Source organism: Pelodiscus sinensis, chromosome 1 (assembly GCF_052426305.1).
Source record: "Pelodiscus sinensis isolate ZL-2025 chromosome 1, ASM5242630v1, whole genome shotgun sequence".
Lineage (NCBI taxonomy): Eukaryota > Metazoa > Chordata > Testudines > Trionychidae > Pelodiscus > Pelodiscus sinensis.
In genome coordinates, this window is record NC_143052.1 from 176,549,424 (window position 1) to 176,572,529 (window position 23,106).

At 42.0% G+C, this 23,106-nt stretch overlaps 1 protein-coding gene across 1 annotated transcript; it reads left to right on the top strand.

Moving 5' to 3' along the window:
• Positions 1 to 1,684: 1,684 nt before the first annotated feature.
• On the top strand, positions 1,685 to 22,873 carry RBM11 (RNA binding motif protein 11). Its single transcript, XM_075909835.2, has 5 exons — positions 1,685 to 2,112; positions 7,673 to 7,835; positions 11,201 to 11,279; positions 13,143 to 13,236; positions 16,821 to 22,873. The coding sequence occupies exons 1-5, from the start codon at positions 2,011 to 2,013 to the stop codon at positions 17,151 to 17,153; spliced, it is 771 nt and encodes a 256-aa protein (XP_075765950.1). The 5' UTR covers positions 1,685 to 2,010; the 3' UTR covers positions 17,154 to 22,873.
• The last annotated feature ends 233 nt before the right edge of the window (positions 22,874 to 23,106 follow it).

The following is a 23,106-nucleotide window of genomic DNA, read 5'->3' on the forward strand; positions in this document are numbered from 1 at the left end:
ATGTCAAATGCAAAGCGAAGTTTCCTCACCACAAGTTTTCAGGAGTCCTATTTTTTAAGGCTATGTCTACACTGCACCGTAGTTCAAAATTGCATATCTTATTTGAAATAGTTTATTTGTAATTTGGCACTGTCTACACAGCACCAAATTTCAAAATAACTTGCTATTCCAAAGCATCCCTTACGCCTCGAGGTTTACAGGAATGTCAGAATAGCGAGCCTGAAATAACGGGCTTGCTGTTAAGACGTGGGATAGCTATTTTGGGATATTCTAGTAGCCCGAAATAGCATTGCAGTGTCGATATAGCCTTAATGTCCTACGTTAGGAGCCCTCCAATAGATGTTTCCCTTCCTCCCTTCAGGTACTGTAAATTGATAGGCACAGAGAGAGGGGAATGCTTTGGTGCATTTGTGTCTTTTTATAGTTTCAGTTCCCTTCTTGAAAAACATTTTCAGCTAAGAGTTAGAAGATATGCCCATATTGAAGGATGATCATTGCTGTTTTTCTTCCCCTTTTTGAACTTCCTTTATTTTCCTTCCTGCATCGTTACTCTGATCACTGTTTAAATGCAAACTAAACAAAAAACAGGACTATGTAGCACTTTAAAGATTCACAAGATGGTTTATTAGGTGATGAGCTTTCGTGGGCCAGACCCACTTCCTCAGATCAAATAGTGGAAGAAAATTGTCACAACCATATATACCAAAGGATACAATTTAAAAAATGAACACATATGAAAAGGACAAATAAAATTTCAGAACAGAAGGGAGATGGGGGGGAGTGAAGGTAAATGTCTGTGAGCTCTCTTTGTAATGGGTAAGATAATTAATGTCTTTGTTTAAAATTAGGTGTAAAGTGTCGAATTTAAGCATTATCTTACCCATTACAAAGAGAGCTTCCCCAATTATCACCTCTAATATCATTAGCTCACAGACATTTACCTCCCCCCCCATCCCCATTCTGTTCTGAAATTTGATTTGTCCTTTTCATGTGTTCATTTTTTTTAATTGTGTCCTTTGGTATACGGTTGTGACAATTTTCTTTCACTGTTTGATCTGAGGAAGTGGGTCTGACTCACGAATGCTCATCACCTAATAAAACCATCTTGTTAGTCTTTAATGTGCTACATAGTCCTGTTTTTTGTTTCAGCTACCCCAGACTAACACGGCTACATCTCTATCACTAAACAAACCAAAGACTGAGACAGGCCTGTCTAACAACTTCAGTTTGGAACAGTAGTTAGTTACACCATCCAGTGGTAATCTTGTAACTTCATATACAATGGTGCCAGTGACTGTACAGATGAGAAAGTTACGAATTTTCCAGGCATGCTTTATACAAAGAGGATTAAAAAAATGTGTAGGATGTGAGCACAGTGCAGAAGTGCTTTCTGTCACAGACCCCCATTGGCTTGAAAAGTGCTTTGGCTCAAGACTTTCAAGAGGACTCAAACTAATACCATGCGGGGGAGGGGAGGGGAGTGTGTGTAGTTAGCAAGATTAGCAGTGAAGCGCAGAGTTATCAGTTACTCCTGTAGCTGGCTACAGGCTGGCACCCCTAGCTGGGCAGCAGAGCTGGGGGCGGGGAGAGGCGCTGAGGGACAGAGGTGGGGGCGGGGCTGCCAGTGAGTGCTCTGCACCCACCACACTTCTGCATCTGCGCGAGGAGGTGGGGGGGAGGGGGGGATACGAGAGAAGCTACCAAGGCGGTTCCCAGCCCCCTTCTCGCCCCGCCCCCGTTCTGGATCGCTAACAGCGAAGCTCCGCCCCCTCGCGCGCCGTTGCTGGGACGCCGAGCCCGAAAACGCGCGGAGCTCGTCTCCTAGCAACCAGCCCGTAAAGGACTCCTCTGCCTCCCCGGCGCTCGCCTGTCGCGCTCCTGAGGCGGAGTGGCGGTGCTTTACGGACGGTCGTACGTGTTTCCGCCCTCTACCCCTCCTCCCCCCTCCGCTCTGTCCTGCCGGCGCGGATTGAGCGTTGGCGGCGCTGACTGACTGACGCGTGGTCCGCCATGTCCGCGCCGGGGCGGGCGGGGGAGCCGGACCGCACCCTGTTCGTGGGGAACCTGGAGAGCTGCGTGCGGGAGGAGATTCTCTACGAGCTCTTCCTGCAGGTGCCGGCCGGGGGCGTGGCCTGGCCAGGAGGGCGGGCGAGTGGAATGAGTAGGCAGGTGGGGGCGGGGCTTGGGAAGGGGGAGGAGTCATTCCTCTGGACGCCAGGGCGGGGCTTAGTTGGAGCGGGGCCGGAGGGTGAGGGCGGGGCCTGGTTGAGTCAGGTGGCAGATGTGGGCGTGGCCTGGGTGCAATGGAAGGGCCCTGGCAGGGGGCAGCTGGGGGTGTCTCAGTGGGGGGGGAAGGAGGGGGGTGCAGCCACCAGTAGTGCCGCCCTGAGCTGGTGGGGGATTGCCAGGCCCTCACCTCCTCCAGCCCAGCAGGTTGAAGATGTCACTTTCTGCTTACAGGGTCTGTATCTTGTTCCTTCCCTTTAGCTGGTGCTGAGGGTGCTGGCTCCCTTAGCTCTCCACTCCATGCCCATAAGAATGGTGGCCACGCTACTGTGTTGTCTAATCCTGCTTTTTAGCGTCCAATATTCAAAACTTGTAAAGCTGGCCTGGGATGGTCATACTTTAATAAATCGTTTGTTTTGTTTTTTTAATTTGTTTTCTGTGTTTTGAATAAGTGGGGTCACATTTTCACACATTTCTGTGTACCAAAATAAAAGGTTAGAAACATACAAAAACACAAAGTTAAGGGAAAGTTGAGATTCTCATGTAATCACTTGACTTCAGAAACTAGAGCATTATGAAAAATTAGTACAGTAAACTTCCGATAATCTGGCACCTTTAGGACCCAGGGGGTGCTGGATTATCAGATATGCTGGACTGTCAGAAGGGGGGGCTATGAGAGATCTGGGGTGAAGTGGGGGGGGATGCACCCATCAGCGCTGCGGGACCAACCCGGCAGCACCCCTGCTGCTCTGCCCCAGACTTCCCCAAGTCAGCTGCTGCTGAAACTGACCAGCGGCTGACTCCGGGAAGCCCGGGGCAGAGCACCTCAGCTGCTCTGCCCCGGGCTTCCCGGAGTCAGCCGCTGATCAGTTTCAGCAGCGGCTGACTTGGGAAAGCTGGGGGCAGAGCAGCTCCAATTGTCCGGCTGCCCAGAGCACTTCCAGGTTCCAGATGGTGCCGGACCATTGGATGCCGGACCACAGAGCTGTGTCTAGACTGGCAAGTTTTTCTTTTGCGGAAAAGCTTGCCAGCTGTCTACACTGGCCGCTTGAATTTCCGCAAGAACATGGACTTCCTACTTTCTGAAATCAGTGCTTCTTGCAGAAATGCTATGCTGCTCCTGTTCGGGCAAAAGCCCTCTTGCGCAAATGCTTTTGCGCAAGAGGGTCAGTGTAGACAATGCGGTATTGTTTTACACAAAAAAGCCCTGATTGCGAAAATGGCGATCGGGGCTTTCTTGCGCAAAACCTCGTCTAGATTGGCACGGACGCTTTTCCGCAAAAAGTGCTTTTGCGGAAAAGCATCCGTGCCAATCTAGACCCTCTTCCGCAAATGCTTTTAACAGAAAACTTTTCCTTTAAAAGCATTTGCGGAAAATCATGCCAGTCTAGACGTAGCCCTGGAGTTTTACTGTAATTGCAAAACACTCTAAATTTGTGAGAGCTGGTGACAATAGTTCTTTAGTTGTTTCTGGGTCCTTGGATACTCTTAGCTACCTGTCAGTAGGCAATGGAAATTGGTACAGGGAGGAAAGACGTGATTCATTCACAGTGAAAAGCATATTGTTCATATTTTCCCTCATATGTTTTTGGTATTTGTGTATGCAGGTTAAATCCCTGACAGTAACCTTTTAATGTTTAGGTGAAGATCAGTTTCTGTGTTCTATGTGTGCATGTAAAAGTATGTGCATGTGTATCGTGTGTATGTTAGAAATTCACTGGCACAAGGCTTCCCCTCGTTCACAATAAACAGAAGCCAATTATAGAAGAAAGTCTAGACTTTTTCTTACTTTAGGAGGTTCAACCCTTCCATATTGCCTCTGCTACTTCATAATCCTTGAATTAACTTTCTCCAGAAAGGTGAGAATAATCATCCATCTCATCTCCCCTTACCAGTCATTCTGGTGTTGCTTCCTACATTTAAACCATGTTGTACTTTTCATGATCTCCAGGTATAACAAAATTGGGATTATACTTCCAACATGCAGTCCTTCACCCTAAAATGGATCTTGTGCATGAGCTACCAGTCATTTGATCCTGGCTAACTGTATATACCAAGTAGCATTAGCTTCCATCATATGCCTCCTTGAGAGCACAATGAGGTGTTTTTGTCTTTCTTATTCTCCTTCTCTTTTCTCCTTTATGTGTTTCTTTACTCTTACTTTTAATGTTGTTGGATGTGTTCCCCTGCAGTGTTGTCCTCCTCTGTCTCCTGGAAACTAGAATTCAGTATAGTAGCACCTCTGACTTCAAAAACACTCCTAGGCTATGTCTACACTGCTGGTTTTGCTGGCAGTGAGTATGCAAATGAGGCTCAGATTAGCATATTGCCATGCCTCGTTTGCATAATTTATGCAAACCATTTTTGCAGGGGTGGGGGAATAGTGTGGATGTTTTCTTTTTGCTCAAAAAACCCTTTTCCCGCCAGATTGGTAGGAAACCCCCTTTCCTGCTAATCTGAGCCTCATTTGCATACTCACTGCCAGCAAAACCGGCAGTGTAGACATAGCCCTACAGCTTTTGTTCTTAAACCTGTTTTCCTGTTACCATGGTGTTTTCTTTTGTCACACTAAACAGAAAAAAACAGTTAAAATGTATTCTCTTTTCATTTTTATAGCTATTTGTTTATGTAACTTTATTCAGCATCCCATTATTTTTTATTTATAAACAGGGAGATCTACATATAAAAGACTGATCATCAGAACACATGATTTGTTAGGACTAGTTCTTGAAGAACCAGATCTTCTGCACTAGACAAATCCTGAGCAACAGACAAGATACCTGTAAGTTTTAGGAAACTTGCAGATTAGGAAAATAGTTTCAAGATTCAAATAATTCTTGGTGTGGGGGAGGAGAAAAATCCGTGTTCTCACTCTGGTTGAAAAAGTCAGTGGCTGATTTGCCATTAGAGGTTGGACCTCCCTGGTACGGCAACCTCGGAACTTGATGGCTGTGTCTACATTGGCCTCTATTCCGTAATAGGGATGCAAATGTAGCACTTTGGAATAGGCAGATCCGCGGGGGATTTAAGTAGGAATAAGAAATCCTCCGGAAAAGAGCTTATTTTCCGGAGGATCGCGTCCAGACTGGCGCTTTTCTCCGGCTTATCTACAAGCCGGAAAAAAGCGGCAACCATGTTAATGCAAATGCCGCGGGGGATATTTAAATCCCCCGCGGATTTGCCTATTCCAAAGTGCTACATTTGAATCCCTATTATGGAATACGGGCCAATGTAGACACAGCCGATGAGTCTTGAAGAGGGAGTTTGCTGGTCCAGTGGAGGGAGGCCCCTCTGTTGACAGACTCCGGGGTCTCTTGGCATCTGTCAGCAAATCATCAGGCTTCCCTGCCACTGGGCTCCCAGCTCGTCGGCCACCGAGGGCCACCAGGAGTTCATGGCCAGCCGCGGGGCCACTGGGCCTCTTCTTCTGTGGCTGCTGGAGTGCCACTGCCAGCTCCGGGGCCATGTGTACTTACTTTGTGGTCATGAGACTGCCCTAGGGTTCCTGGACTCCACTGCCCAAGGTCTCCTACTGGACCACAGATATTGCTGGACCAGAGAGTCCCAGACCAGAGAGATTGAACCTGTACTTTGAAATGTACCTTCCTTTTATAACTAAATATTTCAAGATGTTTGAAGATGCAAGATTACCTGTCTGATTCACCCAGGCTATCTCATCATTCTATATCTGCAGCAATATATTTAGAAAAAAATGGTATTGTACATTATTTTTTTCCCTTCATATTTGGCCTATTTCATCTTATGTATTTTCATTTTCTTCTAAAAAATTCCTTTTATTTTTCAGAAAGAAGTGTGTGCAGTCATCTTATTTAGTCTAGTGCCAGTTCATCAATAGCTGGCAACAATGCACTGCAATTAGATACATTAATCCATAATTCCTAATGTCCTTAATGAGGATCCTTCATGTCTTCAATGTGATAAGAAGGAGTGGATAAATTGACTTCCAGTTTAGCACCAAGAATCAAAAGGATCAGTTCCCTAGACAGAAAAATTATTGCCATTGATCATCTAAAATGCTGAGTATTTTATTAAGTAGAAATACAGAAAACTTAAGATTGATTTTATTTTATTTTGTGCTTCAGTGTTCTCCATTTAGCTTGTGCATATACTTGAAAATATAAACTTCTGCCAGTTTGTGCAGGAACAGCAGGTTTACAATTGCTGAAAAGCCAGGCACATAACACGCAACCTGGTCTAAAGCAGTTCATGATTTTTAGGTTTTTTGGCGCTCAACTGAGATTATAGTTTATCATCAGTATTTCCCACAAGTAAACCATTCATTTAAGACCTAAATTCCAGTGTCTGTATAACATTAGTTCGTTCTACATGACCCTATGTAGTGAACTGAAAATCAATTTGACCAATCCAAGACAACAACATGGTAACATACGTGTCACCCCATAAATGAGCTAAGTAGTATGACCATTCTTAAGCATTCCTGGATGGTGTTTGGAGGGCTCTTCTTGTCTCTTTCTCTCATTCTGCCAAATTAACATTTTGGTACTGGATCATATCTGAGGAGAAACTGATGATTTAGAGACTAAAATACTAGTTAATTCTTTTGTATTGAAGACTGGCTGCCTTGCCTGCTATTTTATAAAAACTACTACTTGTTGAAAATCAGGAATCAGCATGTTTTGAAGCATTATCACTTTGAAATTGGTTCTAAAAATACTTTCCCAGTACTGAAAAGGTACAAATAGTATATAGATGGATCCCTTCTCTATGGAGACATGTGAGTCTAATGTTTGATGTAAGATACACTGTATCCCTAACTGTTGTTAATGTCCCTTGTTTTAATTTGTTATGTATTAGTGAAGGCGGATAGGCAAAGTTTGAGTGAAAACTGATTGTTTTCTGTATTGATTCAATTAAAGATAACGGTGGAGCCACTTACCCAAGTTTGCCATTTCTACAAGTTTTTTTTTTAAGAAGCTGATCAAAACTGAACAATAATTCATCTTGTTACCTGAACTTAATGCAAGCTGCAAAATAAATGGGGACCTTGTTGTATGTAGCTGGGATTACTCACTATTTGAATTGCACTAGCAGCACCCTTTCAGGATTGTGCTAGTTGATTTTCAGGCATAAGATAGTTTCTGCCACGAATAATTTATCATTTAAAAAGTTAGAGAAAACATGAGGGGATAAGCACACGCCAGACAGCTGTTTTGTTACCTTCAAACACTTGCACAGCTGACTTTTACTTGTAAGAGCCCCAGGTCTGGAGTTGAATGGATGCAGTCAGTATAGAATGACGTGCATAGTCAAAATTATGTAGGGAATCTTAAAATATCACATACTTGCATTTTGCACAGGTCTGGCTATCACTAAATATTTATGAATGAAATAAACATTCAAAACAGGAAAAAAAACCCTATTATCTACTAAGGATTTATGAGAAAATAATTTAAGTTTCTTGCAGGCTGGACCATTAACCAATGTGACCATATGTAAGGACAAAGAAGGAAAACCCAAGTCTTTTGGATTTGTCTGCTTTAAGCACACAGAATCAGTGCCTTATGCTATAGCTTTGCTGAATGGAATCCGTTTATATGGAAGACCAATTAAAGTACGGTATCGATATGGTAGGTTTAGTATTTCCAAAACTGTTAAAACAACTTAGTTTTTTTTAAAGTGAAATTCTAGGTGTGCTCTAACACTGTAGAATGGATTTACCAGCTGTGTGACATGCAAATTTTTGATTTGCTGTAATCTTTTTGAGAGCTAGTAACAAGTTGAACAAAGCTCAATCTGTTCTCTTACGAAGAAATAGTTTGTTCATATTCATATAACAAAGGATGCGATATATATGTTTTTAAGTTTAATAAGAAAGGTAGGCCGGTAGCTTCAAAACATAACTTGTAAAGTATCAGAAAGAATAACAAGAGGACAACAAGATGGCAACAAATTCTGATCACACCAATATCAATCTGGAGACAGTAGAGTCACTCTGAATTTACATCATATAATTGAAAACAGAACTTGGCTGAGAATGTTTACAAATAGAATATTTTATCATGTTTGCATGCCAAGTTCTTTTTCTGGGGCAAAAAAGGGATGTGTGGATTGCTAGCATATGCTTGTTTCTGCCACAAATAAGGAGTTTATTTAAGATGGAAAATATTGTGATTAACAGGACACCGTTAAATTGAGTTAAATTTTTTATTTAATTTTTAAGTAAGAAATTAAAACCCAAAGTTTTGTAAAACTTATGGCTAGTAGAAATGATTCCACGAACATGTGTGGAGAAAAAATCCAGTTAAAATATTTACAAAACAAATAATTTCCCTGCAGTGTTTACAACCCAAACATTTCATTATTCTCAGCCTAGATATCCTGTTCATACTACAGCCTACACTGTTCCTTTCCATTGGTGAAGCTCCACCATTGGTGTGTTACAGCTGTGAAGTTTGCTAATGTAGATGCAGGTCTTTACTAGCTATTTAATCACACAAAATCTAAAATATAAATATATTGTATGCAGTAAAGTCATGTGTAACTTAATGTTATCAGATACAATTCACTGTGAATGGAGAGTCGGTCTGTCATAAAAGATAGAAAAGAAACTTGGCATTCAGATTGTCAATGTTAATAATCTGAAGAGAGAATGCAGTAAAATACATATATAACTGCTTTCATTACAGCAGGTTGAGGCCAAGTGAGAAGCATATCTCCATGGTTGCTGCAGCTCCAGCAGGCACAGCCAGGGAAGAGGTGCATGTCCCCCAGAAGGGGCAGGTCCTGGTTCGTCTGCCTCCTGTGCCCCCTCCCCGCAGCCAGATTAAGGAATGCAGCAAACTATGAACTTTCCCCTCCATGACAAAGGGAAACATCCAGCAATGTTCCAATACAAATTGGGAGGGGGGAACTTCAGCCCTCCTACCTTTCCTAAAGGGTGCCTTAAAGGGAGTGGGAGGCTCGGGGCTGGGGTAGTCCCAGACGAGGGTGGGGACATGCCACCAGCCAGCTCCTTTCCCCTGCCTGGTGATTGTATCTCTTTTCTAAATGATTTTATGAGAAGCAATCCCATACCAGGCATGATCCATTTTCCTGGCTCAGCCAAACCTTTACCTTGGTTTAAGTTATGATAATAAGAATATGTATACCAAATTTGGTGGTCCTAGCTCTTACCATTTAGGAGGAGTTCTTGAACAAACAGACACACGCACATACAAACTCTCTCAAATATATAGTAGATAAAGGCATGCCAAACTAAACAACAGAAGTGTGCTGAAGTACTGCACTAGATAGGATTTCTTCTTCCTATCCTCTTCCTTGTATGTTTTCATGGTGCTTGTGTATTTGGATTGATCCTAGCGAAGTTTGCCTTTGACTTAAATGAGATCAGGATTTGGTCTGCATGTGACCTGAGTTTCAATCAAAGAACTACCCCAAACATGAATTACAAATGGTATTTCGGATTCTACTTTTTAAAGATGAGAATAACACTTTACAATCGTTTATTTCCAAAATTAATCCATTATAATTTCTCAGGTAATGTCCTCGTATGCTATGTTTCTTTCTAGAAAACTCAAAATCTGTTACTGAGTCATCTTCGGAGTGAGTCAACAAAAAGATACAACCAGCACAGTTCACTTTAAAAGCACAGTGTCCAGGCTCGTTAGGACTGTACTACAGTTAAACTATTTTGAGAAAAGTAGTGAAATTGGCTGCAAATTAAACAAAATACTTATTTAGCCCCAGAAAGAGCATAGGAAAGAAAATAAATATTTGGCAAAAAGAGAAATACTAGCAAGAGAAATCTAACTTGGGCTACTAAGACTATTTACAAAAAGTGAACAGAATAAAAAGTGAATCTTAATTATTGTAAGTGTGTCCCTTTAAATCATAGCCTTAATGTTATCTGAACATCGAGGGATTATGTAAACATACTATGGTAATATATGTTGTGTACTAAATAAAAGATACAGGATTTCTAGTCTGATGAAACTAATGGGATAAAATTATTTACATTTAAAATAGGAGTTACTGAATCAGAACAGTTCTGTTGGAATAGGGTAGCATTTTCCAAAAGTGCATGAATGTTTTAGGAGTTTAGGTCCCATTGACTTTCCAATGAGATTTACGCTTCCAAGGCCATGTCTATACTTACTGTGCCAAAGATCGATCTTCTGGTGTTCAATTTAGTGGGTCTAGTAAGTAGGGTTGCCAGATGGTCTCCCAAAAATACTGGACACGTGGTATTTTTTGGACAAGCAAAAAAAAAAAAAAAAGGAACGCAAGATAATAAGTCCCCCCGTCCTGGGGCGCCCAGAGCAGCGATCGCAACCTTGCCTGTCCAGTATTCTCTGTTGTTTTTTTTAACCGGAGAAAGAGGACAAATACCCGACTGTCTGGTAGAATACCGGACTGTCTGGTAGAATACCGGACACCTGGCAACCCTAAGGACCTGTTAAATTGAATGCTGAGGATGCTACTAGTCAACAATGGTACCCTCAATTTGTGAGGAGTACGGGAAGTCATTGGGAGTGTCAGCTCCCATTGACCTCTTGCTGTGGAGACAGCACCAAGCTTGGCTATGATGTAATTTACATAGTGTAGTTGTGTACCTTAAGAAGACCTTCCAGGTGAAGTACAGACCTGGCCTAAGTGCTTAAGTCTCTTTTGAATAGGGACTGAGGATCCTGATTCTCTTAGCATCTTTGAAAAACTTACCTACAAATTAAGGAAATGCATTCTACAACAAAGTGGGGCAAGTTCTGCTTTTAGTTATGCTGCTGTTAAATCATGTTTTTATGCAGTCACAGTTAGATTCTGGAATTTTAATTTGCTGTAGAATGATGTCCTGCAGATACAAGTGCTTCACTCTAAAATAACTCACTTTGTGTCTGTTCCACAACTGATTTACGACACTTTCTTTATTTTTAACCAGTTCAGGTAATAGTCTTCATATGAAAAAGAAATGTTACCATTTTTATTTTTTTTACAGGGAGTTCCCATTCACCAGAGTTAAACAGCCCTAGTCAAGGTGTTGAGAACTGGGTTGATATGTATTCACCAACATATAGGTATTGAAGAACATTTATGAAATTATCATTGCAAAGTTTTTAAGATATTGCATTATTTTAATTGAAATTTAATTTTACATCTAAGTTAAATCTGCGCAGTGGCAATCAAAGGCTGAGAAGAAGGAGTTGAAATAGCTCCCCCTCCAAAAAAAACCCATATGTATTTTTGAAGTAGTACTCACACGATAGTGCATGGAAACAGCATTAGGTCTTTATAGAAGAAAAGCAAGAGACACTTTAATACCCAGGGGCTACGTCTAGACTACATCCCTTTTTCGTAAAAGGGATTTAAATCTCCCCCGCTTCATTAGCATAAAAATGGTTGCCGCTTTTTTTCGGCACGGAGCTTTGCCGGAAAAAAGCGCCAGTCTAGACGCTGATCTTGCAGAAAATAAAGCCCTTTCCGAAAGATCCCGTATCCCTGTTGAAATAAGGGATAAGGGATCTTTTGAAAAAGGCTTAATTTTCTGCAAGATCAGCGTCTAGACTGGCGCTTTTTTCTGGCAAAGCTCCGTGCCGAAAAAAAGCGGCAGCCATTTTTATGCTAATGAAGCGGGGGAGATTTCAATCCCCGCTTCATTAGCAATTGCGATACGTCTAATTTGCATCCCTTTTACGAAAAAGGGATGTAGTCTAGATGTAGCCAGGATGTTTTCACAAGCATTTTAAGGAAACAAATCTCAATATAGTAACTTTTCCTTCTACGTATTTATATAAAAAAATTTCCTGTGGGACAGCAAAGTGATGTCACACGTCCCAGTGTCCGCAGGCTAGGGAGTAGGCATGCATGGGCAAATCTCCTCCCCCAGGCCCACCCTAGATCCCTGGAGCCAAACCCTACCCACTGCCAACCCGGCTCTGTCCAGTGGCCCGGCCTTGCTGGGTATTGCAGGGGAAGAACAAGGCCTGGCTTGGTGCTCTTCAGCCTGGACTTCCCCAGTCACCAGGGTCATGGCTAGACCTGGCCTAGTGCAGCCTCATCCGGGGTGGGGGGTTAGCGTTAGGCTGTGGCTGGGTGGGTGGGGGAGAGAGAGGACCCGGGCTGGTGTGGCTAGGGGGCGGGTTGGAAGAAGGGGCCAGGCTGGCATGGGGTGGGGAGAAGGGGCCAAAGCTGGTGTGGCCAGGAGCAGGGCAGGGAGGGAGAAGGGTCCCACACTGGCATGGCTGGGATGGGGGAAAAGGAGAAGGGGCCCAGGCTGGTGTGTTGTGGAGGGAGGGAAAAGGGTCCCGAGGTGGCACAGCCTGGCTCTCCCAAATGGCCAGTGTGAGAGCCGGGGTTGCTTACCCCCCACAAGAGGCAGGTTGGTGAGCATAGCGAGCAAGAGGCAGAGCCCCCTAGTATCCTGTAAAATTATGGTCATGATGTATTATTTTTGGCTCCCACATACAGATTATGTTGGTGTGCCTGGGTTTGATGGTACATGGAAATCTGAATTTGATTATGTGCCAGATGCTAAATGTTTCTATAGTGGAATCTCAGTTATGAATACAAGAGTTACAAATTGACAGGTTTATCACACATCTCATTTGGACAGGGAAGTACACAACCCTGGCTGGAGCGGCCTCCAGCGCCTACCAGTTAACCTAGTAAGGGTGAGGCTTTCCTAATCCAAAGTCTTTTAGAGTCAATGTAAGTCCATGGACTTCAGCTGACTTTGATAACAAGCAGGCTTTTGCTGAATCCTCTGTTCCAGTTTGTTTAAATATTATAAGCTTCAGCTTTTAGATCAAGAAAATATTCCACTTTTAACATATCAACCATCCAGTCAGCTGTATGTGATATTCCAAAAATACAAATAATTGACTTTTAAAAAAAGGAATCTTTGATGAGTAATTTTCACATATTTCTGCTTATTTTCACAGGAATCAAGAACCTTATGGCAGTCCTCCCTTTCCTACTACTCCTTTTCCAATGAACAATTGTTTACCTCAGGATTATTCAGTCTTTCAAAAGATGGTAAGTTTGCTTAAATTGTACAAATCTGGTTAATAATTGTTCTTTCCATCAAAACAAAATGAGTTATGTGAAATGAAAGAAAACAGAATTCATGCATTAAAGAGTACATTTTCTGAATTCTTAGTCACTGTGTCCAAATAACAAAGATGTGTCTATGTAGTAGTTTCACATTCTTAGCGTACGAGAGAGTATAAAATCAAGAATTTTGTCTTCTGATGTACTTATGTAGGCACATTAAAATGGAAGCTCGGTCAGCATTTTGGGACCTGGTTACCCGTTCAGAATTTTAATTCTGCTCTGACACTTGCGTCCTCAAATTGAAGGAGTCCCATTCTTTTGAAAATAATGTTGCTTATTTTGGTGCTTGAATATGAATATTAGTGCCCAACTTTTGGCAACTAACATTGTGGGCTGGATTCTGTCTTGCACTGTGGTCCAGTTATGCTGTCAATATCAAAGACAGCGGATTTGCTAAATTAGGGATATAATAGTATAGTCAATTAACCAATAAGCCAAAGCTTATAGGTTAATGCTATTGACTACATGCATTTCCCACCCTCTTGCCAGTAAATTTTTTAGCAGGCTGGCTAGCAGCCCAGCTCAGTCCTGGCTCATGCCAGGTCTGGGACTTACCCCTGTGGTGGCTTTGCAATTAAAGTGTTTTAGGAGTCGGGCGGGCAGGCAGCTCAGCTCAGTTCCAGCTCGTGCCAAGTCTGGTAGCTCAGACTCTTCTTAGTCAGGGGCTGCTGCCACCTCTGTATCAGAGGCAGCAGCATGGAGCGACAGGCAGCTGGTTCATGAGGGGAGCTGGTTTTTAAACTGGCACTCCTTGTGGACCAGCTCCCTCCTGGCACCCTGCACTGCTGCCTCTGATACAGTCTAATATTTGCCTCAATTTTCTTGTCCTTAAAATGGCAATATTAAAGTATCCTACAACGATATATTTATGTAATACGTTGTAGCTCTTTGATGATGGAAAAGCATTATAGAAGGTAACAATTTGTAGTTTTAAAATGGTGCTAACATTCATTATTGATGCAATGGTGCATGCAAAATTAAGCTTTGTCTTGTTAGAACTTAGAGCTATCAATTTGTCAGCTAAATCAAGCACTTAACAAAATAAATTAACTAGATTAAAAATAGTTACAATGTATTGCAGTTTTAATCGTACTATTAAATAATAGAATACCAATTTAAATATATTTGGACATTTTTTTACATGAGGTTTCTGACTATGTGTCTGTCTTTGAGTCCATTTGTTCAAGAACTCCTCCTAAATAGTAAGAGCTAAGACCACTACATTTGGTATGAAGCTTCCTTTCATCCTATCTTAAAATAAGGTCAGGGTTTGGGTGTGCCAGGAAAATGGAATTGCCTGGAATTTGATAGTTTTCCAAAACATGGAAAGGGAGGGGGAGAGAGAGAGAAGGGACATGATCCTAAGTCACCACTGAGGACAGCAAGTGCAGGAGAGAGCTATCCTGCAGAGTGACCACTGGGGGCAGCTGCACCATTGATGGAGTGGCCAGCAGTGGATGGGACTCTGCTATCTTGCCTGCCATTGATAAGTGACCTCACTACCTAAAACCCTGCTCCCCTGCCACCCCCCAGAGCACCACCAGGGCTGGTCAGCCCAGCCCTGGCTGCCCTCCACAGAACCTAGCAGTGTCTCCCCTCTCCCACTGCTGGGACACCTCGCCTGTGCGGTTCCCTCTTCTCCTACCCTCCAGGACTGGGCCTGAGGAGAGCTCACAGGGGAGGCCTGCATGGCCTGCTCTTCTCCTGTGCCCGTCCAGGCCATTCCATGCCACTGGGGGAGGCTTGCACAGCTCCCCCTGACACCTTGACTCTCCCCCAACTGGGTCTGGGTAGTAGGGATATTAAATTGCATTTAATCAGCTAATCGAGTAGTCGATGGAATTTCCGTTGACTGCTGGATTGGTCAATAAAGGGGGAAACTCCAGAGCCGCCAACAGGGTTAACTCCCAGCCCCGGGGAGTGAACCCCACTGCAGCTGTGCCTTCAAGAAGAGGTGCAGAGTCTGGGACCAGGCGTGAGTTGATCAGCTGATTCCCAGCTTGTGCCCAGTCCCCACACTACGCCTCTGCCTCCCCAGTTCCCTGCAGAGATGGTGCTGGGGAGAACTGGCATTTAAGCCGGCTTCCTCAGCACCGACTCCTGCTCCCGTTCCCTTTGCTATCTCTTTCTGATAGCGGTAGCAATGGGGGCAGGAAGCGACTAGTCACTTACATCCCTACTGGGGAGTGATTCTGAAAGAGGTCTGCGCAGTCTCTATGTCCTCTTCCCTGCCCCTCGGCTCTGGGTAATGCCACTGGGGGAGGCCTGTGTGGCACCTACCAGTTCCTCCACCTAAAGAGCACTGGCGGGAAAGGCCTATGCGGCTCCCCTTTCTTCCTCTTCCCCCTTGGCCAGGCCTGGGGAGTGCCAGCCTGGAGGAGGCTTGTGCAGTCCCAGCCCCTCCAGCCCCCATCAAGGTCCTCATCTCTCGGCCCTGGGCCGGCCCCCTTCCCCCAACTCCTGGTTGGCCTCCCTCCTCTAGCCTTGACTGACTGGCCTGGCTCCCCAAACCCTGGGCCGCTCCCCCATGTCCCTGGCCTGAGACAGTGGGCTGTCTCCTGCCAAGTGCTAGGTCTTCCCCCCCCCCCCTTCCATCTGATCTCTTGCCTGCCCAGAGCATGCCAGCAGGAGGCCTGCATACCCCCTTCCCCTCCCCCCCCCCCAGTCCAGACCTGGAAATATTAATGGAAATATTGATTTCAGTTTCAACACAATACAAAGTGTATTATTGCTCACTCTATATTATTCTATGTGTTTAGAAAATTTGCACTGTAAAAAGAAACAAAAAAAATAGTAGTTTTCAATTCCTGATATAAGTACTATACTGGTATCTCTTTATCATGAAAGTGCAACTTACAAGTGTAGATTTTTTTTTCACATAACTGAACTCAAAAACCAAGTAGTGAAAATCTTTAGAGCCTTAAAAACCACTCAGTCCTACTTCTTGTTCAACCAAATGCTAAGAAACAAGTTTGTCAGAGATGTCAGGGATAGTCTAGAGATGGTACTTGGTCCTTCCATGAGTGCAAGGGACTGGACTTGATAACCTCTCAAGAGTCCTTCCAGTTGTAGTGTTCTGTGATTTATGAGACACGCCACCTGTTTCTCATGTACACGTCACTTAAAAGTGAGACATGGCACTATTTGTAGACATTGTTGAAGGTATTTATTTGCCAGATATGCTAAACATTACTATGCCCATTAGTGCAATCTACAAGTCAAAGCATAGTCTTTTAAAACTTTTTTTACAGTGCAAATATTTGCAATCAAATAATAATTATGTGAACACTGTACACTTTGTATTCTATGTTCTAGTTGAAATCACTATATTTGAAAATGTAGAAAAATATCCAACATCTGTATAATAATTTGAAATTAGTATTCTGTTTAACAGTGTGATTGAAACTGATTAATTGCAACTTTTTAAATCTTGCAATTGTCATTTTTCTATTGTTTGACAGTCCTAATATGGCATTCATAACTGAATTTTTGCTTTGTTTTTTCAGATGAACCATTTTTTAACACAGCAATACGCAGTGTACAGTCCAATGGAACAGCAGATTCCTTACTATCAAATGACTCCACCACCATTTTCAGTTTTGCCCATGCCACCTTATATGAATCCTGTTGAGGATTTTAAAGCTGGGCAAAGCTCTTTTCAGTGGGTTCCTCCACAACTGAGCAACTATGAATCATATCTGGCTAATGAAAATACCTGTAAAAGAAAAAGAGAGCAGGTAACTAGTGATAGTGACAGTAGCATGGAAAATGACAGAAAAAAACAAAGAGAACATAGCCCAAAATACAGGAAGTGTAAAGTAAAGAAAAAAAGGCATTAATATTGTATGATTGCGTTCACAATTTTTGAACTGCACTTTAGTTTGTTCTTTTTATTTGAGAGTGAATATCTCATTTTTGCACTTTACAAAAAATAGATTCATAAGATTCATTATTATTATTTTTGGAATGTCATAGGTTGTATATATAAAGTGTCCTGATATTGCATTTAATCTTAACATATTTAGAAGAAGAAATCCTTCCAAAAAAAGATACAGGAAAAGTGTTGTAAAAGTTGAACATTTTCCTAATAAAGAACAGAAACAGTTTTGTTTCCCTTATTTTTTCATTAAGTAATGGCAGCCATTCTTCCAGTAATATGCGAAGCTTTCAAGGTTAGTCATCTAGTAGTATTACAGATATAAGTTGGAATAAGAACTCTCGAGGATGGCTTTAAAAGAATTGTTACAGCTTAGTAGTGTTAAAGATTCAGGATATTATACCATAGCTATGTTTTGGACTAAGGTATCAAAAGCTATAACAAAATGTTACAGTCTCCTTTGATTTTCTTACCCAAGGTTATATTTTCAGCTGTATATATAGTCTTAATTATTACTAAATGCTAGTAACTAATAGTTTAATAAATAATATTAGTCCTCCCAGCCAGGACTCCCTGGTCCAGGAGCATGGACGTTGCCAGACCATCGATGTTCCAGACCAGAGAGTCCCAGTTTTGGGAGGTCCAACCAGTACTACTGAGTACAAAAGATAATTTAACGAGTACAAAGGATAACTTCATTTTGAAAAATTTTTATTACAAAAAGTTTAGGCTCAATGTATACTTAAAAAACTAATAGTAATAGAAATATAATCTTTATTTTTAATTGACTCAGTTTGTTTAGATACACTGTGGATTGTTTGTAAGGCAAATAATGCTACCTTTTATTAATGAAAAGAAACCATATTCAAGTAGACTAGAAACAGAAGTAATATTGATTGACTTATTTCTAGTGTCCAGATTGAATGAGATGGAAAGTGAAAAGAGCATAGATGAAAAAGAGAACATTCAGATTTGTAAATATTTGTTTTATCATATATCACTGGTAAGTACATTTATTTATTAAGGCTGCTACCTGTAATCTGACAATGTCCATTTAACTACAACTACAAGATACACTACTGCCATGAAAGCTAGACCCAATGAAAAATGAATACAACTTTTCCGGTCCCTGAACTGTGTGTGCTGCAAACCTGGATTCAGGAGGATTGTTAGAATCAATGAAATAGGGGCAAGAATTTTGAGAATTGTTTGAGTCAATGAATTGTAAGTATTGTAAAGCACAATATTTCCATAACATCTTATTTAATATACATATAAGGAAAACAACTTTACCCAGCATGAAACACTGTACACAGAGTATAAATGTATTTATTTTGGTTAAGCGGAGAGACCATTACTTAAGACTGAACAGTTCTGTTTTGTAAGTCATAATTCATAATAGGAAAAGTGCCTATTCCTAAAATTGCTGTGCTTTACAGTTAGGTTTACTCAAGTATGTTTTTCATCAAGACAAGTACTAAAAGTCTAGGGAATCACTAGTTAGGGAAACATGAGCCATCTATGCATACTTACAGGTATAGGCATCTGATTTTCATTTATACTAAAACCTGTTTACACAGTTCCGAGAACATTAATGGGCCTTAACCTGAGTGTAAATGTAACGTACATTCACTTTGGATTTTCTGCATGGTCAGGATGGGAACTGAGAATCAGGTGCATACATCTTTACATTTTCAAACTTTTAAAAGTAGAATGGGACAGGATAGTTGGCTGGTATGGAGTAGGGGTGTTTCACCTTTCCTGAGGTGAAAGAAAATGGTGTGCATATAGTAAGGCAAAATAAATAATGGACTGAAATCTAAACCACCAAACTAGAGCACTACAAACAGTGTAAAAGAGGGTGAAAAAAACAAATGTGAAGAAACCAATGGAAATATTCTTTCTCAATTGGAAACCTTGTGACAATACAATATAGAAATTAAAACGTAAAAGAGATTTAAGCAGCTTGGAATTAAGAGGCATTAGTTATTAGTAAAACTCTTCTGTTCGTGTTAGCCCAATGAAGCCCTCAATGATACAGTATCATACTGGCACCCTGTAGCGAAAAGAAAATGTTGAGTGGAAAAAGAGTGTCTTGATACACAAATATTTGTTCATTTGCCTGAGTCTATACTGGTCAGTTTTCATTCTCTGTGAATATTAAACAGGGCCTCCTATATTGTTTATACAATTATGTTGTTGTTTTTCTCTAATATTTTTTCTCTTTTATGCTATTTCTTTGCCATACTATTTCATACATACATAAGCCACATTGACTCTCAGAAATCTTGCAATAAACAGTTCAGTTCTGAAATCAAGTTGTCTGACATTACACTTATTTTCTTTAATTAGATTCAATTGGGTTCTACAGTATACACATTTGGCTTTTATCACCAGCTATCAGGCCCAGCCAAAGGGTTTTCAGGGCCCAAGGCAGGATGCTGTGAGTGGGGGCCTGGGCCCGGCCAGTAGATGGTGAATACTCAGCAGTGCGGGGCCCCGAAAGCTATCAGTCCCTCAGCAACAATTTATCCCTGCAGTTCACATTCTAAGATAACCAGACCTAGTACCTCAAAACAGTAGTAATTAAAACAAGAGATGTAACAAATACAATATTGATACTCCTTCACGGAGTAATGCTAAGGTATGATGAACTTATGCCAAAATTATATTACAGGAAATGTTACTATCACAAGAAATAACACAATAAGTGAAATCCTGATTTTGTGACTAAATCTAACTTCCTTTTCATGCAAATACTAACCAATTAACAAGGAGCTGCATGAATCAAGATATGGGGAAAACAAGTGAAAAGTGTGTTTGCGGCCCACAGCCCATTTGTTTGCAGCCTGCAATGCAGTTTGGGTTTACGCGTGGCTCAACACACGGCCCACAAGTGGGAGCCAAAACAAAAAAGTAGTCAATATAATATTCTTCTGTTGATATGCATTGTTGATATCCCTGGACTGTCATTGCTCATTAAAAGTGCTATCATATGGGTGGAAATCGGGTAAATATTGCATTTTTTTAATAGCAGAACTGACTTAAATCAGGCCTGTGTGATGTGTAGTCTTGCCCGTCTGTGTGAAAGAAGCTATTTGCATATATCTTCGTATATTTTTGCATGTATATGCAACCATACTTAAGTTGCGGTCCTTGGCATGTGCTGTGAGTACATTGTGGCCCCTGTGGCTTCCAAAGTTCAGTAGCCCTGCTCTAGGGGGTGCTTGGTCCTGCTGTAAATGCAAAGGACTGGACTTAATGACCTCTTAAGGCCCCTTTCCAGTTCCATGATTCTATAATTAGGGCAGGATTTTCAAAAGCATACTGACCTAATTCTGTGCCCACTGAAGTCAGATTGTAGTTGTCTACATTTGTGAAGACCAAGATCACGGACAGCAGTGGAAGCGGAGTAATGTGGTCCCAGCTTACTCTTATCTTCCAGCCGCATTGCTCTGGGGGAGGGGCATAACTGCCCCCACACTCACCAGCAGTAAGCGAAATGACATGGCCAGGGGAGCAGAGCAAGCTGAAGGTGCATTGCTTCTTTTCCCAAGCCAGTGAGTGCAGGAAGGCCAGACATCTGCTGATGCTGGATGTGGGGTCATATCACTCAGTGGAGGGTTTGGAGGGAATATGCAGGTCTTGGAGCAGAAGGGGTTGTATTAGCCAAATATCATGACTCAGGGGGGATGTTTGAAAACTGAACAAGTGAATAGCATAGGCTGGCACCCGGGATCAACTAGATGTGTACATTGTCATCTTGATACTGAATGAGAGATGTAGGGTGAGGACAGGCCAAGAAGGTTTTAAAAGAGAAGACAAGCAATTTATGTTTGATGGGATAGAAAAGCGGGAGCCAGGGAGGGATTCAAAGAGAGGCGAGACACTATCAAAGTGATTGGCTAGGAAAATGATCTTTGCAGTAGCAATCTGAATGTATATGAATAGGGCAAGGTTGCATTTGTCAAGGCCAGTGAAAAGGATGCACCAGTGATCAAGACATGAGATGAGGAAAGCTTGAATGAGAGATTGAACGAGAGATGTGTGGATAAATAGAAAAGGTAATATCATAGAGATGTTTTACACGTGGCAGGGGTGTAAGGATCCGAAAGATCAGATTTGAAAAGGACAACAAGGATACAGTTCTTCTGAGTAACAAACAGTATGGTGGTGTTTACAATAATCGAGAAAGAAAACAGGGAAGTCTTGACAGAAAAGGTAAGAGCACTGTAGTAGCTATATTAAACTTGAGCTGAACACTAAACATCAGTGGGGAGATCTGAGAGAGACAGGCTGAGAATTTAGTTTGGATAGAAGATAGTCTGGGTAGAGGAGTAAATCTGCTAGTTGTCAGCACACAGATGGTAGTGGAATTCATGTCTGTTTTGATGAGACTATCCAAAGATAAGGTATAGAAGAGAAGGGGAGCAAGGACAGAGCCTGGTGGAAACTCTCCCTGCCCTCAAAAGATGTGTCGGAAGAATGGGGAGGATCCTCCAAAGTACATGCTGAAGGAAGCTTTAGAAAGACATTACAAGTTTGTATTTCTGTCTGGCACCCTTCCTAAAGTGGAGTAGTACATCCCTTAGCAGGCAAGCAGTCCCAGTCAGACTGGGGAATAGGGTATGTCTACACTACAGCGTTATTTCAAAATAAGTTATTTTGAAATCGTTAATTCAAAATAGCTTATTTCGAATAACATGTCTACAAACAAAATGCATTTCAAAATAACGTTTTTCTATTTCAAAATAGCATGTCCATCCTGAGTGGACGTTAAATCGCATTTAAGGCTGGTTGGAACCAGTTCCGGCAGGGCATCAGGTCAGAAGTTGCCTTGTGGCCAGGGCGGCCAGCAAGGCACCCTGGGAAGGGCTGGAGGCCCCCTATTTTGAAAGAAGCGTCTACACAGCGCTTATTTCAAAATAGCAGTTTAGAAATTGGCACTATTCCTCGTGGAATGAGGTTTACCAATTTCAAAATAAGCCCTCTGCTATTTCGAATTAATTTTGAAATAACAGAATGGCTGTGTAGATACTAGGAAAGTTATTTCGAAATAACAGCTGTTATTTCGAAATAACTTTGCTGTGTAGACATCCCCTAAGATACCAAAAAAAAAAAAAAAAAAGGATGTTGGGTAGGGTTGCCAGGTGTCTGGTTTTCACCTGAACAGTCTGGTAACTGCGTCTCCTGTCTGGTAAAAAAAAAAAAAAAAAAAAAAAAAAAAAGAGAGAAAATACTGGACCAATTTTTTTCCTTGCCATTTTCGGGATTTTGTGTGAAAGTATCTGGCAACCCTAATGTTGGGAGCAGATTGAGGACCTGGGCCCAGGGAAATCTGAATGAACAACCTAACCTGTGTCTGGCAATGTCCAGTAAAAAAACCCCTTCTTTTTAACACTACTGGAGAGCCCTACTCTTCAAGCTAGGCCAGCTCCCTTTAAAAGCCTTCAAGGCGGGATGGACGTTCGTCCGCAAACCCTATGGCTGTGTCTAGACTGGTAAGTTTTTCCGCAAAAGTAGCTGCTTTTGCGGAAAAACTTGCCAGCTGTCTACACTGGTCGCTTGAATTTCTGCAAGAACACTGACTACTGTGTGAAATCAGTGCTTCTAGTGGAAATACTATGCTGCTCCCGTTCGGGCAAAAGCTTTCGCGCAAAGCTTTTGTGCAAAAGGGCCAGTGTAGACAGCTCAGATTTATTTTGCGCAAAAAAGCCCCGATTGGGAAAATGGCGATCGGGGCTTTTTTGCGGAAAAGCGTCCGTGCCAATCTAGACACGCTTTTCCGCAAATGCTTTTAACGGAAAACTTTTCTGTTAAAAGTATTTGCGGAAAATCATGCTAGTCTAGACGTAGCCTATCTGTGTGCTTATAGGCGACTGTGCCTGGGGGAAAGTGGAGGTGCAAGGAGGGCT

Bases quoted from the DNA above. Each gene is read 5' to 3' on its own strand.
- RBM11 (XM_075909835.2), top strand. From the start codon at position 2,011: ATGTCCGCGCCGGGGCGGGCGGGGGAGCCGGACCGCACCCTGTTCGTG. The intron at 2,113-7,672 runs GTGCCGGCCGGG...AGTTTCTTGCAG, and splicing joins TCTACGAGCTCTTCCTGCAG to GCTGGACCATTAACCAATGT. The intron at 7,836-11,200 runs GTAGGTTTAGTA...TTTTTTTTACAG, and splicing joins TAAAGTACGGTATCGATATG to GGAGTTCCCATTCACCAGAG.